The 17157-nt window shown below is 38.5% G+C and overlaps 1 protein-coding gene across 2 annotated transcripts in view; it reads left to right on the plus strand.

Moving 5' to 3' along the window:
- The window catches only part of znf536 (zinc finger protein 536), a 179680-nt gene extending 165936 nt beyond the window's left edge, over positions 1-13744 (plus strand). For both annotated transcript variants that reach the window (XM_084403854.1, XM_084403855.1), the window contains exon 7: positions 12473-13744. In XM_084403854.1, the coding sequence (XP_084259980.1) occupies positions 12473-12726 (254 nt within the window). In that variant the 3' untranslated portion in view covers positions 12727-13744. The remainder of the gene's footprint in view (positions 1-12472) is intronic.
- Positions 13745-17157: the final 3413 nt, after the last annotated feature.

Genomic DNA, 17157 nt, shown 5'->3' on the forward strand with positions numbered 1-17157 from the left:
GTCACGTTAGTCAAGCTCGCATCAGCTGACCCTCAGCTGATCCACATCTACCTATAGGAATACGACGGCGATCACCGTATACATATATAAGCTCCTTCAGTATTATCAGCAGCTATCGCGTTCTCAGGAGCTAATTACCCTCCTCCATCCCCAGCTCCTCCTCTCGCCCAGTCAGGATTTGGCGTTCTGATTTCCCTTTGAATCAGAATAAATTCTCGATTATGTTGAATTAAATATCTGTTCTGTTTACCCCAAGGGGGGTTATTGCTGCTCTCCCTGCTCTTATCCATGCTAGGCTGCATGTGTGCGCAGGGAGTTCTCGCCCAGAACGGAACCATACCGCCAATCCAAACTGTATGCTAATTGTCAATCGTATTTGACGGTAGTGGTCCTGACAGAACTGCCTTTAAAGTTGTCCATTTATGTTTGCGCTTTTGCTGAATCCACTAAAAAAAATTACGGTAGGCAATTTACAAAATATCTTGACCCATGCAATGTATTGCCACAAATATACCCGTGCGACTTGTGACTGGTTTTGTGGCCCATGGTCACATATAAGCAGAGGATATACCTCTCAAGGACGTTCCCTCTCTCCAGCCCTCTTTCAGAGATGGATTTGCCCCATCACACTCTCTCAGTGACAAGCGATAAACTGACACCCTTTGGCTCAGAGGCCTGTTGTGTCAATACCTCAGAGAGATAAGACACTGCTCTCTAAACACATGAAAACCATTCTCACACGCACATTCACACACCGCAGACTGAGAGAACATTTTCCCATTATAGTTCCGTATTTCATGTTTTTCTTAACCTTTTCCTGTGGGTTAGCGGGGTCTCAGTGGAGGGAAACCTGATACCCTTTAGTCTGATGGGATCCATATTTGTGTTAACCTGCCGTCAAGACCCGGTGAGGGGAGGTGTCTGAGGTCAACGCCTGACTAATTTTTAAACGGATCAGATACACTAGACCAGATGGAGAAAGGCCTGGACCTAATAAAACTCACATCCTGAAAAAATAACCGTTTCATTTTCCTGAACCCCCTCCTTGTGTCTAGCTTGTCTGGAGCTGTTGAGTGAAGAAATTGAAGAAAGTCAAGCTATTTCTTTAAGATAGATGGATGGATGAATAAATAGTCAAGGATTAGGTTTAATGCATTATCTTATTAATGATCGTCTTTAAAAAATTAGTAACATTGTTCGAGTTTTGGGTAACACTTTATTTTACAGTGTCCTTGTTACACACAAGTAGTTACTGTAGTAATAACTATAAATGATGCATAATTACATGCAACTAACCTTTAATCAAACCCCAATCCTAACCCTAACCCTAAAGTAAGTGCATGTAGTTGATTAGTACTCAGTACTTAAATGTATACTTACACTGTAACACGGACACCTTAAAATAAAGTGTAACCGGTTGTTGTTATAGCTCTTGTTACAGTGTAGTTATACAGTTAATTAACAACATGCACTTACTATTGGGTTTGGGTTTGGTTTAGTTAGTTGCATGTAATGATTCATCATTTACTTTTATTACTATAGTAAGTACATATAACAAGGAAACTAAAGTGTTTCCCGTTACAACATTATACTAACCATTTGTTAATGTGGTAGACATCATGAACTAATAATAGACAATAATATTTAACATTAGTTCATGTATTATGAATGTCTTATGAATAAATTAACATTAACCTAAATTAATAAATGCTGGGAAAAGTCCATTTTCGATGTTAGTTAATGATATCTGATGCATTAATGTTGACGAATTGAATACCTCAAAAATACTTACACCCCTGCATTGACCATTTGATTCTTTTAGATCATACTGTTTCTCCCTCTTGTTTGAAGGTCTTGCTGGTTTAGGCTGGTTTCACAGCACTCGGCTGTAGCGAATCAGCTTGTAAGCTTGTTGGCTTGTTTCTTTTTTTTTATTCAATTCATGTATCAATTAAGTATTGATTTGGAGTGTGAGTATGGTCATATTTTAGTCACCATACTAAGTTATCAAGATGATATATTGATAATTAATAAGGATATACACGTTTGTGTTTGTGTGCGTACATTTACGTATTGTAAAAGGTATTCCAGCGCATTAGTGTCACTCTGTCTCTGATGTCATATTTGTGTGAGTGTGTGTATGTAGCTGATGTGTTTAAGAAGGCTGCGCGGCTGGGTTGCTGTGTGCCAGCACTTGTAGCTGGGCAGATGGTGACCTGCGCTTGAACCTCTCTTCTCTCTCATTTGTTCAGCTGGCTTTCATTTGGCCTGCATGCAGGCTGCATACTATAGCAAACGCAATTATTTATTCACACCACCAGGTGGCGCTATAAACCAACTTATAGCATCAATGCTTCTGATGGAGGCTGAACACTGTGATCTTTGAACACCAACACATGACATATAATAGATTACAATCAAGAAATGGATATTACATCAGTAAATCTTGATAGAAATGATGTGAGAGCTTGTGGCAGACATTTTAACATTCAGACCTTATATTTTTGTCCTGCCATTGAGTCAGTCACATGGATTATAGCCTGTTTATACAGTAGCATATCTTGTCATTAAGGGCAGCTAAATGATATCTGAGAGAGAAACGCATTGTCTGCAGAGAGAATTGCACTCTATTTCCATTTTCAATCTGCAGTCAATCCGTAATCAATCTTATCAGACGTTCTTTGACAGCCTTTTCACATTTTTACACATTTTTGCGCACTTTTCCTCTCTCATTTACACGCACGCAGACAACAGTCATCTGTCACCATTCGAGAGCTCTCTGGGCGTCTGGATACACACCGTGTCATAATGCTCATCATCGGCGAGCACATACAGTCTCACACACATACACGTGCAACTTAACAAGAGTGTGCGTGCGTGTGTGTATTTGCTCAGCTCTCAGGCAGGGTCTTATGAATCGATGATCATGTGGTATAAGAGAGATAGATGGCTCGGAGCTCCGTCTTGTCTCCTCTAATTGTAAAATATTAGTTACATTAGAGTGTGTTGGGTGATTAATGGAACTTATTTGGAGGTGGCCCTTCCTGGCCCTCCCCCCCAAAACCACCCACCCCCCACTGCCAAAGCCTTCTCCACTGACTCCTCCGAACTCAGGGAATTCTCTTACGGCAGACAAATTGGTCCTGGGGACAAAATAGAAAGGAAATGATGAGAAGAGAGAGGAAGATGGAGGTGGAAGGGAAATTCAAGAGAAACATATGGAAAGAGTCGTATGAGACCTGTAACAAGAGAGCGAGATATTTTATTCAATTTTACATCTACTTCTAGGTAGCTTACATGCAAACAGTCATGCGTCTGCATTGAGTCGCCCTCGTCGATATTTTCCGTGTCTGCATGGGAAAAGATCAGTATTGGTGTATATAAAAGCTGATGGGAAATGTTATTGATACCTGAGCAGATGAGCACTTAGTCCTGCTGGAGGTCCAGTGACGCTCGGCCCTGCTCCCCTTTAGCCAGCCATTAGAAAGCCATGGATCATGTTATGGCTAGCAGAACAACACCTGCCGACCCAGTGCCACACACACCTTCATCCTCTGCCTTTGTTCATATCAGTGTGTCTGTCTGCTTAGTGCTGAGGCCTGTGGGAAAGGGAATGTTTTGATTGTCTTTTCAAGTGTGGAGGCCTTGAGGAACAACTGCTTGCTGCAAATATATGCATTCATTTTTATATCACTTTCGTTATATATTATATTACACACACACACACACACACACACACACACATGGTTTTGCTCTCTTGTGGTGATTCTTTATATAGGCGTAATTACTTTTATACTGTACAAACTGTATATTCTATTCCCTCACACTAACCTAAACCTACCCTCACAGAAAACTTTCTGCATTTTTACATTTTCAAAAAATATATATTTAGTATGTTTACTAAATAATTTCCCTTGTGGGGAATGATGTGGTGATATCAGGTTTTACTATCCTACTACCCTCTGTTTTATAAACCTGTTCTCTCTCTCTCACACACACACACACACACACACACACACACACACACACACACACACACACACAGTAGTGGCCAAAAGTGATGTCCGGAGGGAATATTTGTTTTTAATGATCATTTGTTACTTTAATGATCATTTGTTTTCATTATTTTCAATGTGTTTCATTGTTTTCACAAAATATGAGGAAACTATTTTATATTTTTTAAATATATATAAAAAATGTTTGTTCTTATGAGGGAAGAACAAAACACTAAACTTGGTTCAGGTATTTATCTTGCAAAATTATTTTGGTAAAAATATATATTTTAGTATGAATAAAATGTATAGAAAACAAAAAGCTCACAGGAACAAAGCGTACATTGGCTATTACTACATACATAATATTTTGATGATTTTCTCTTGTTTTTGCATGTGTTTTTGCATTTCTTAGTGAGACACCCTGACCAACAATTATGTCTGAGAAATTTGGCATGTTTCATTGTGTTATTAGATTGACTCAAGTATAACTGTGCAATATGCTTACTAAAATGTACATATATCTACAAAATATTTTGTATAAAGGGTGAAGATAGACTACACACAAACAAAATTACATTTTTTTTTTTTTTTTATTAAGTAATCCAAAGGGAATTTTTGAGCTTGCGTCGAGTTTCATCCTCAAGTCCTTCATCACAGACAGTAGGCCCAATATTTTTCAAGCAAGGATTATAAAAATGTGAACTTGAGGGGGAAACAAATTTTTGTGTGTACTTCCTCTATTCATAGTTTAATTTTTGTTTGTTTATTTGCATATAATTAAATGTTTTGTTATTGTGGTATTTTTACTCAATATATTGCTTGTGAAAGTATACTATATATTATTATGACAAAATATTTCATTGGTTTTTTTTAAAGAAAAACTGTCATGGTGATAATTCCACAAATACTGAATAGTAATCATACGGATTTTGTTGTTTTTTGCTCATTTATTTCTACACATATATTTATCTATACTTATATGTTTATAGGTTTAGCCTAAATTGTTGACATTTTATCTCGGGTATCTTTGACATTAAAGCCGTCATTACCTTTGTCAATTAGATTTACCCATTAACTTAACTGAGTCAGATACAATTAAATTAGACATACACAAAAGCCGATGTTTCGTGGTTAATTGTAATGATAATGTGTGATGAATGTAACAACAAATGAAAATGCTCTATAGTGTGAATAATTGTATTTACTACGATACACAACCTGCTCAGACACTGGGCATATTTTAAGATTATGGATAAGCATTAATACAGATCAGACTTACGCATGCAAACTAGCTGATATGGAAACACATATTTTAAGGAAGACTTCAAATCTGCAGTTTAAAAGCGAGCCCCAATTTACATTGTAATATGAACAGTTATGGCAAATGTAAGTTTTGGTTATCTGTGTTCATGTGTTATATATATATATATATATATATATATGTGTGTGTGTGTGTGTGTGTGTGTGTGTGTGTGTGTGTGTGTGCAATGATCATGTCTATATGAAAATAATAGCTATATGTAGCCTATATATATATATTGTAAAATCATAGATACAGTGACTGTCTAAAATGTTTTTATTGTAAATACAATTTCTCAGAAAGACATTTTACCTTAAGCATTCTAAATAGTTCAGTGTTCCATAAATGTCAGCGTTATGATTATCCCTACTTTCCCGTACACATCAAAGTGCTGATGCATCACTCATGCTACAGTACTTTTTTATTTTTTTATTTTTTTGTGTCCAGAATGACCAAATTCAGAGTGAAACTCGTCAGGTACAAGATGCTCTCTTTTCTCTCTCCTTCGCAAAAAACACACACAGCATACACGCACACACTCGTAGACATTTATTATGTGTCTGGCGTGACAGCTCAGCACTAGAATGTGCAGCAATATGCTCTTTAGGGAAAGAGAGAAGGAGAGAAGTGAGCAGTACTGCAGATGAGTACTCATGAACTCTTCCTCCCCTGGCCACACAGATACCCACACACAGACACACAGTCCAGCTGAGACTGCCTGACACATCGCTCTCATCACATGATGTATATACTGCCTTTTACCCATGAGCCTTTCTAACTCTTGACCAATCACGGGGCTCTATTCAGACCCTTGCCAGCACCTCTCATGCACTGTCAGTAAAGGAAGTGGTATATTATCCCAAAAATCCTTACCTTACCTTTCTGCACACAGTTACTCAGACATGTCCGTGTGAAAAAAAACAAAAACCAAACACTCTGGAACACTTCAAAGAATTCTATTTGTTCAGAAAAGAGAGAAATGAAGCCAAGTAAGGAAGATTGAAGAGAGATATAGTGGCAGGCAGACTGGGAAATGCATAGCAGAGAAACAGAGAGTGTATTAAGAGGTACGCCTGCTGCATCAGTTTGTAATCTAGTTCAGCGGTTAACATGGGACCTGCTTCCCCGGTGGAGCTTTTAGAGTTTGCTTTTGATACATACACACATAATGCCAAATTCAAGTTCCCCTGTGTTGTTGTTGTTTTTTTTCAGAGAGTCAGACTGCAGCATCATTTCTTCAAACTATTTCCATTAGAGCTACATTTAGTGCTATAAAATCTCTCATAGCTTTTCTTTTCAGTTTGAGAAATATCCATTGTGGTTGACTAGAGGCTCATTAGCAAAATTCAAAACTGTTCCTTTTTTTTTCTATGGAAATGCATTTAGAATGATAAAATTTAACTAAGGTAGATATTATTACGGAGCACAGAGCAGGTGCAAAGATGTTCAGCTTAGTGCCAGTCCATTGTAGTGGTGTCTTTGCTTCTTTGTGTTTACCGAATCAGAGCGAGTGGATCTGAAGGTGTGATGTCGGTTTTAGTGTGGAATCTTTCTCAGCAGGGTTTTGGGAGCAGGTGGGGAGAGATAGTGCGTAGCGCACTAACGTTGCGGAGGGATTTGGGTGTTTGGAAGCTCTCTTTGCTGAGTAATCTCCCAGCCTTTACAACACGCAGGTTATTACTGGCCGACAGATGGTACATCACTTTTTACTGCTCACACCTTCTGTGGCTTGCGTTCTCCCCAGACACACACTCCCTCTGTTTTTCTTTATTTTTTCCTTCTCTTCCATATAGGTGACACTCAAACACACACACAGAGACAGAAAGTTTCCACTCAGATATAAGCACAACGATATGTAACATGCTCCACAGAGCAGAAAAACCTGGCCCAAAACACACACACATGCACAGATACAGATTCATTATATTTGAAATATCACAAAGGCTTAGAGTATCTTTTTTTATCTTATAGGCAGACATAGTTTTGCTTACAGAAACACAGTATGGGCATGTTGTTCAAAAACATTTTAAGAACAGAAACCAGTATAGCACTCAGGGTATGATCTTTGAGCACGTTGACTCTCCACAGTTTTGAATTTTAACATTGTTGAGCACAGTCCAACAGTACTGGGACTTTTCACTGTTTACATCGTGCTGCTTGTGTCTGTCTTTCGATAGACTGTCAGTTTGTGTATTGATGGGTATTTGTCAGTTACTCTTTCTGCAGGTTACATCGTTATGCCAGAGGGTGGCGACGAGTGACTGTCTTTATGAGTTAATCATTGATCGGTTTCAGTTTGTTTTTATTTGATAGGGACAAAGCATGTTAATGAACATTTGCACAAAATACACAATGTAAACAAGCCGGATTATAGCAGCATTGCTAATTTACGTCCGCAGTCCCTAGGCAGGTACGCACAACACAAAAAAACAATCCCCAAAACAAATTACTAAAATTACTAAGAAAAATGTTTACACACCTGATTTGTCATAAGCCACTTGTTCTTTAAAAGTGTGATAAGTAGAACATTGTCTTATTGACTGTGGTAAACTATTATAATATTTGCTCCCTATCACAGATAATACTTTCTGACCAAAATATGTTCGCCTATATGGTTCTTCACAATCTCCTCTAATGACAGACCTGGTACCAATACCACCAAAAGATGGTATGTGCATCCAATGGATGCTTTACTATCCAATTAGGCCATGGGAGAGGATTTGTGAATGTCAGTAAAGTGACCCAACTGACACTGGTAGGTCACTTAACAAAGACAATATGACGAATGTAGGATGTAGGTTACATTTATACTACACACATTCAAAATGTATAGAAATTTTTTTAACAGTTACAAAGTAAGTACTTATTCAAAAGACGTGCCTACACGGAGAGAATGCGATTTCGGATGCAGCCAGTTACTTTATGAGTTAGTCATTGAATGATTACTTCAAATGATTTGTTCAAAAACTCTTAATCATTCAGGAATGAAACAAGAGATTGTCTTTATGAGCAAGTCACTGAATCATTTATTCAACTTATTTGTTCAAAAAACACTGATTCCCTCAAGAACACTATACTACTGTGGCCTTATTTAGAAATATTTTCATTGCCGCTCGAAAAATAAAAGTATGTTGCATCTAAAATGTAAGTCACTCAAAATGAACTTATTGTTTGTTGAACTGTTGTATAAAAGCAATATGACTTTCATCCACACAGAGCGGAAGTGTTTAACTCAGGTGACCTCATTCATATCTACAGTGTGAGTTGAAAGGATGTGAGTGTTTAAACCCTTAATCACCCGCAGAGCGGAAGTCTCTCTCTCTCCTTCAGTATTCCTATCTCGCTCGTTCTCAAGCTGGAGTTACTCACAGTGAGCATCTGAAAGTCATTAAAGGCTCTGCAGTCTGTCAGGTGCCAACCCATACACACACACACACACACACACACACACACTAAACATGCAGTATTCCTCCCAAACAAAGCCACACACATGCAGAAACAGACATTCATGACATGCTCATGAGCTATTATTTTTCAAAGACATGCCACACATACACAGGGACACATGCTCGAGTGTGTAAACACACACACAGTAAAAATGCTGAAGCCCTGCAGGTTCTTTCTGCTGCGTGGGGCAAGGGATTCGTCATGTGCTGATGAGCTGTTATAATAATATATGAGCAAATCACAAGCATTCTGCAAATTAATCATTTTTCCTCCTCAGCACCCTTCTTCCCGCTCTTTCTCTGTCACACACACATACACACTCTTTGTTACTGAGCGTTGGACAGGGTGACTTCTCACAGACAGACAGAGGTGAGAGGCAGCATTCTTTCACAGATGGTAGCTCTGGCATCAGATGGAATTTATATAAGACTGATTTTGATTACATGCCAAAGCACCTCCATGTCTGTCTGTGTGTATGTGTGTGTGTGTGTGTGTGTGTGTGTGTGTGTGTGTGCGTGTATGAGTGACGAGATAAGAAAAGGAGAATGAAAAGGAGAGCGTGAGAGGGCAAGATCAGGTGGCACCACAAGAGGGAGCATTAGACGTGTCTTCAGAAAGGATGGAGATGAGATATAGATACAGACTAGATTCAATGATGTTAAGATGTGTTATGTAGAAGAGAGAAAACGAGTGAACTGAATGAAGAAATGTGATTATTTATACTATTTTAATTTTTGGAATGATAGACGGTGAGAAGGACAATGATGGAGTGATAATGTGGAATTTGCAGGAAGTGGGTGTTGTCATCGGTTCTCCCCCCTCCTCTCCTTCGCCCTCTGATCTCCACATATGAGGCCTTCAGGGGTTAATTAGGCAGGCGTGATAATGGCACACTGCTGAAAATAATAGAACTCTTTCGCACTCTTTTTCTCTCTCTATTTTGAGACAATGTTAGAAAATGATGGAAAGGGGTAAGAGGAAAAAAGGGTGGTTGGAGATAAAAATCACCTGTCATTTCCATATGTTGTTTTGCAAAGCTTTGTATGTATAGAGGTGCAAATGTGTTCATGTGTGTTTTTTGGCCACGGAGCATTCAAAAGATTTATTGGCCATTGGTAACAAGTACATTGGAATTTTTACTCACACAGGACTCACAGTTTCGGGAAACAGAATGAAAAAAATGTGGAAAGGACTGACACATACTGGAGAAAGAGAGAGAGAGAATGGAGGAATAAAATTCCTCATACTAGTTCATGTCACTTGGCACCTCAGTTGCAGTAAATGTGAATCACAGGAGAGCTATGAAAAGAAGAATGAGAGAAAGAAAGAGGGAACAAGTAAGAGAAAGAAAGAGATGCCATCATTGCTGACATTCATGATTATGCCACACACATATGTTTACCTATATGAGGACATACCTTGGACTTTTTTTTTATTTTATTTTTTAAGTAAAGGTAATCATAATTACTACAGATTAAAAGAGCAAGCTTTGCAAAAAAAAAAAAAAAAAAAAAGTATTTCTTTAATTATTCAAAATTTGTATCTTTATTGTCCCTGGATGTCCCCAAATGAGAGGTTTTGTCAGATTTAATGAATGTATGGGGACAATTGTCCCCCAGTATAAACACAAACACACAGGCTTGTATTCATATGTTTCTCATTAACTTATGTTTTTCTTTAATTAATCCTAAAAATAATCAGCTATATAACCCAATCCCTTACTGTCAACATTTTGCTTTTTTTGATTGCAAGATATCAGAGACAATATTTAACCCATTATGAACCCTTTACACTTATGTATTTGGCAGATGCTTTTATCCAAAGCGACTTGCATTGTATTTCAAGGTACACATTTACATTCTTATCAATTCTTGCTTTCCCTGGGAGTCGAACCCATGACCTTGATGTTGCAAGCGCCAACGCTCTACTGTTTGAGCTATAGAAATCTACTCTCTACAGAAAGCTACTCCTTTCTCTCTCTCTCTGAATTAAATATATTTTAAAAAACCGAAGTGTTAATATTTGTGTGTTATGTTTTAGAGATTGAAGGTGCTAAAATAAGAAAGAGATGAATTTGAGGAAAATGTTATCATGCTTTGCTCTGAGCACTCAAAAAACAAACTTGCTGTAGTGTACTAGCATGGCACACACACTATGACACACTGTAATCTTTGCACATAAAATCTCCTATTCTGTCCCCTCTTATTTTGTCATTTAGGAACTAGCAGCAACAAGCCAAAATTGCCCCAATTAGTTTTTAAGTAATCGGGGCAACTATTATGGGAAACATTTTGAGAGGGGACTCAATGTGTGTGCTCTTTTTGATATAAGAAAAATGTGCCCTCGAAATCTGCTTCATTCTTGCCAATTATTTTGGTCACCAAATAGGCACCCTGAAGGGGCAGTATTATCTCACTTTGAAAAGGGAAGCTGGAGGAAGCTTTCTGGATGAATACCGAGAGCTGTGACAGAGGTTACATCTCAATAGGCGTTGGTTTTCTTTTTTGTTTGTCTCTGAGGCCTGTTCATCATTTACCTGGAGTCCTGTCACAGCCACAGTGAGCACAATGCTCTCCTCCCAATATTTCTCTGAATTTCTGTATTTATTCTGTTAATCCCATGTACAGAAAATGTTTTTTAAATGGGGTTGAAAATCACCCCATTCCGTAGCCAGTTGGACCAATATCTGACAACGCCCAGCTCCCACTGTGTTTTCCTAAACAGCCGCCACTTCAGGAAGAGACAAGATAGGGGAGAAGAAAAGAGAAGAGAATAAAAATGAAAGAAAGCTGACTTACAGTTGGTGACACTGGTGGCATGAGAATATGCTGCCTCTCCGACTTAGCGCAATGTAAGGGAGTGTGAAATTAAAGTGCGTATGAATGAAGCGGCCGGGATTGTGCATCGCCGGCTTGCTTATCAGACAACTGGAACATCGAAAGCTCTAAAACTTGTAGCAATCCCCTTTGTACCAAGGCCTCAGCAGACATTGTAGTATTCGAAAGCCACTGAGACTCCAAAGCCAAACACAAAGTGCTAATAAATCCTTCTTTTTTTTGGGGCCACACATGCATATTTAAGCAGTCGAAGATACACACACTTACTTTGGGGATGCGTACATTTTTCACGTTGCGTTGCGGCTACACCTTTAATGCAGCCACTTTACATTCTCCACACCAACGCAGCTGCTATTTTAAACCGCCATGTTAATTTGATTTAGTGCTTTTCAAATTGAATTGAGAAAAATGGAGAGCAAATGTACTGTTATTAATGTTCTAAAGTATGTGTAGCTGAAAGTGCCTGGCTTTGCTCTAAGTGGATGGGCCCGATAAGAGAGCCAGATATGATAGGCACGTAATCTGCATTCCTCAAACAGACTTGTGTGGGCTATTAAGGGTCATTGTGTACAATGCACCGATGATCAGATCCAATCTCTTAAACAGCTGTACTTGCTCTAAGCTGAAAAGAGCACTTTCAAAGTTCTGTAGGATAACGCACAAAGAAAACGTCTTCACATGAAGAGCAGAGATTGTCCGCAAGGAAATGCTTTTGATACATACTGATGTATCAGAAGATTAGACTTCCATCTTGTGGTGGTTGTAACGGAGTACCCTACAAATACTAAACACAAGCGTTATGTGGGCCTTCTGATTAAAATTAGGCACAAAATGTTGAATTCTTTTGATATTGACAGTGTACAGGATGATAATGTCGCTGATTTTTTTCCCAGGTCATGGAGGTCAGAGGCCATTCCAGTGCCGCTACTGCCCTTACAGCGCCTCTCAGAAAGGGAACCTGAAGACCCACGTGCTGTGTGTTCACCGCATGCCCTTTGACAACAGCCAGTACCCGGACCGACGCTTCAAACGCTCTCGCATTGACTCTGATGTCTCCGGGAACTCGGAGGATGGGAATCTTCCCTCCTCCGGCCAGGTGAACACAGGAGAGGGTATTTCTGGTGACGCTCCTCATTCTCTTGAGTGACGTGGCGTAAAACTTGATCCTTTCTAAGGATTTCTAAGGCCCTTCAGAGGTTTGAAGTGATAATGACACAACATCATGCAAGCATTCCCACTGCATCATTCTAAAAGAAACGTGAACAGATTTAAAATACTTCTCAAAAAAACAACTAGTATTCCATAAGTTGGGGATCATAAACTCCCAAATCGAAACACTTCAGCCTCAGTAATGTTCTTTGAAGCACAGGATAGAGATGATGAAGTAGAGAAACCTGAACCATATTTCTGATGAGTCTGAAACTAAATACATGCCTCTTATTGGAGTTGCCTGAATTGTGCATTGAAGAGACATTACTGAAGAGGGGAAAAAATGACAACGTTAAAAAAAAAGACTGTCATTAAATTCCTCAGAGTGTCTTTTGTCCCAAAAATAATGCTTTTATCAGAAAAACGATCCGCGCCAACGATTTCGCGACAGTTGGAAGGGAAAGAAAGATGGAGGGGAGCTGTTGAGCACACCCTTCAAGAACATGACACCGCCAGTGGCCATTTGCCCAGCGCCGCTGACGCACAGGGATGGAGTGAGCGGACGGAGGGATGTGGATGGTGAAATGGGGGGGTTGGGGCGTTTGGTGCCAGCCTGACTGGAGCTGTCATCACAGAGGAAATCAATTCAACCCCCCTCCCACGCTGCTTCCATTCAACCACCCCATTTCACCTCTCCTCACTCTTTCAGAACACGTCAAGAGAAACCTTAGTCGCCTGAACAGCTGGGCCACAGAAGGGTCGGTCGACGACTGTAGCACTTCCTATCAGCCTCCCTCATTCCCTCCCTTCCTCCTTGCATTTCTACTATGAAGTAGAAAAATAAATAAATCAATCAATGATGGCCAATAACATTGTATAATAATCAGTGGATAGATTTTTTTTTCTTCTTTTTCATTGTTGTGCAGTTTTAGGATGTAATTTGTAAGTCACTTGAAGTGACACAACTGAATGACGGAGACACATTAAATGTGCTTTATTTCCATTCAACACTTCTTAAAGATTAAAAAAAAAATGAAATTTTGTTTGCTTTCCTTCTAACTGGTGGACTATCCGTATGTAACCAAGCAGGTGAATATGTTATTTGTTAAGTGTGACTTGGAAATAATATGAAGGAACCGTAGCGTTTTTCTGGGGTTTATTGACCCGCAGCGGGACTACCTTCTTTATAGAGCTCTTGAGAAAGCAGCACTATGAGGGCACTGTAGATATGAAGTATATAGATAATCACTTCCCTGCTACATGTCTGTAATCTAAACTTCAGGATGGCATATATTGGGTTTGTTTGTTTGTTTTTTATGTTTTGATTTCCCTAATAATCTTTACTTTTTTATGTTAAATTTTTTATGTGAATCATCATGGCCTCATTTTTTTTTTTTTTTTTTTTTTTGCATTTGTTGTCCTGAATGTTCCTCAACTAAAAGAGATTAACAGTACAGGCAGTTTGGATCCTCTGAAATCAAGCCTCTTAAAGAACAAAATAAAGTGTATCAACTTTCATTGTACTTCCTTTTATTAAAGGCTAGCAGGGGTTAGAAGGTAAATAAGTATGGTAGCGGGTTAGAGATGCAAGGGTGGGGGGGGGGGGGGGGGGGGGATATTAATGTTTTGTGATAAACAGAAATGATCCAGATTTTAAGAAAGTCAATATCTTCCCGCTCAGCACAGGGAAGCTCAGCACTTAAACCCCAGGGCCTTACGGCTGCTCTATTCACGCCGGGAGGAGTTTAGAGGACTCACAAATACCCGCCACACTCCTCACTAAGCAGTAAATAAAAACATAAACCCTTATCAGAGCCCTAAGTCCACAACATCTCGAGGAAAAAAGAGGGAAAGATAAAGAGAAGTTGAAAGTGGTCTAGAAGTGGTGCACAGAGATTTTACAAGTTCAGAAAAACAGTAGAGGTTCCAAGCAATGGTTCTTTAATTCACCATAACGCAAGAAGATACTAAAGTATTTTATTTTTGGTCTGTTCTTTGTTGTTGCTCTTTTCTTCTTCTTCTTTTTATTAAGATAGTTCTCACTGCCTTAAATCGAGTTGATAAATTTAATACAACTATTTGTATGAGCTCTACTAGAGGGGCAACGTTTGAAATTAAAGACATACTTTCTGACTGCATTGAGCTTTAGAGGTTTAAACGCAAACTGTGTTTTCTGGTGACTGTCAGTCGTTTGCTTTTCTTGTATGTAAGTGTGCACACTCCAACATAAGTATATTAGAATAAATAAACTTAAAAAAAAGAGAAAAAGAATAAAGCCAAAAAAAAAAAAAAAAAAAAAAAGTATAATAATAAAGGCAAAAAATAAAAAGACATTCCATTCATAGCACTTTTTCTTACATCTGACCTATTGGATCATGTTTGGAGCTCCGAGACAGGCAATAATTATTTTAGTGACACTGGAACCTTTTTTTTTTTTCTTTTTTTTTTTATAGTGATTGTCCATCCCATAATTTCAGGTGCTAATGTATTCATGTTATACTCCCCTCCATTAAACACCATTATTTTTATCATTATTATTATTAGTAGTAGTAGTAGTATTCCAACTCCACTCCACAATAAGAATCTGTAACCATGTCATTTTCACTGGTACAGCCATTTGCATATTTTAGTGCTCTACAATATTGTGCTTCTTGGGGAAAAAAAAAAAAAAAATCATGTCAATTTTCTTTCTCTCTATGCTATTCTATTGTATGTGATCATGAACATTATACTGTCCAACATTCCTAAATGAAGAATATTTCTATATCAGAGGATTTGCAGAGGAGGCTAGAGGATTATATTGCTACTTATATGCTTTTAACAAGTAGATGACTTGTTATTGTATTTAAGGATTATTCCTGGTCATTATTTATTATCACACATCTTTTTGACAAAAGAAGAGAAAATAAGTATTCTGATGAACTATCAAGAAGTTGTTTTTATTTCAGCAATGGCTGTTTTATTTCTGCTGTTAGAAGTTCTAATGTCTTTGAAGCAGTACAGTTTTATCCAGTGTTTTACGCAATAAAACCTCTACCTCTTAAAACAATGACTTTGTCTCAATAATTTGTCTTTTCCTAGTTCTACCAGAAAGACTCGGGAGGCAAAATAACGTAACAAGTATGCATTTATTGCATACTTTGCATACTTGCAGCCCAGCAAGCAAGTATAAAGTTCTTTGGCGTAGGCCCCGTCCGTAGCTCGCGATCCGAGGGTAACGGAATCTGCATTTCCTGCCTGAAGACGAAGGCAGGGGCGCAGCCGACCCCCTGGGAGGTATGGGTAGGGACCATCCTGGTGGTGGTGGGGAGGATGGAGGTGAATGTTGGCATCAGCATCTGCGAACTCAGACATGTGTAAGTACTGATCTTTTATACTACAAGTATTAGAACACGATTGGTTAGATGTGAAGGCAATAAGTGACGTAACAATTGAGTCTTCCCGGCAGAACTTACGCTAAAGCTTTGATTTCAGTCATTTCAATATGCTTTTTTGGAAGCAATGTTTATTGTCTTGAAAGCTGTGGTAATTAGAAATGCTTTCAGTGTGCAAGCATTCTTGTTTTTGTAATATAAATGTTTTATATTTAACTGACTAAATGTAAGGCTTTAAATCTGGCTTGAAACGTGTGCAACGTATGCACACAGGTCCTTTAACAGCAAGACCTTTTGTTGAGTGTTTGCTGATAATTCTTTTGAATAGAGAAGCAAAGACACTGCATGAAATAAAATGCATGAAACGCAATCGCAGAAAACCACAGATCTTTGTCAAAAAGCATTTAAAACCATTTGCATTCCTTCATGGCTGCTACTGTTGGCCATAACATTTACGGATAGTGAAACTAAAAAAAATAGTCTGTTGATGTGTGGCACCAAAGAGAGCCGTGAACAGCACTAAATGAAATCAAATGGCTTTCATAAACCGTAATGAGCACCACCTGTAACACTGAGACACCACGCGGAGTCATCAACACATGCAAACATATAATTGTTAAAATTTAACACTGACATACATATGCCTTCTTCTCTGTGTATGTATAATATAAGATAACCCAGAGCTGAAAACAATGGAAAAACAAGAGGAAGCTCAACACACAGCCCTTGAATCTAAAACGTCCCCAATGCATGCTCGTTTTACTGTTAATGGAGAAATACAGTGTGTGGCATGTTTAATAGGCTTTATTTTTATTATACAACACTGAATAATTAACTCTGAGGCAGAGTGTCACATAGATTTATCTTTTAATTAAAATTGCGTGGTTCACGCATATTTGAGTGGTAGTCCAAATAAATGCAATATCCAAATTTATGTTTTGTTTATCCTCCTGTTAATTATCGAGAGATTGTTCGCTCTATAACCCTTCATATTTTCCCTCTCCTCGCACAAAGTTGGGAGGTCTGCATCACAACTAATAAAACCTTCCAGTCAT

The sequence above is a fragment of the Rutilus rutilus genome (assembly GCF_951802725.1).
Source record: "Rutilus rutilus genome assembly, chromosome: 3".
NCBI classification, from domain to species: Eukaryota; Metazoa; Chordata; class Actinopteri; order Cypriniformes; family Leuciscidae; genus Rutilus; species Rutilus rutilus.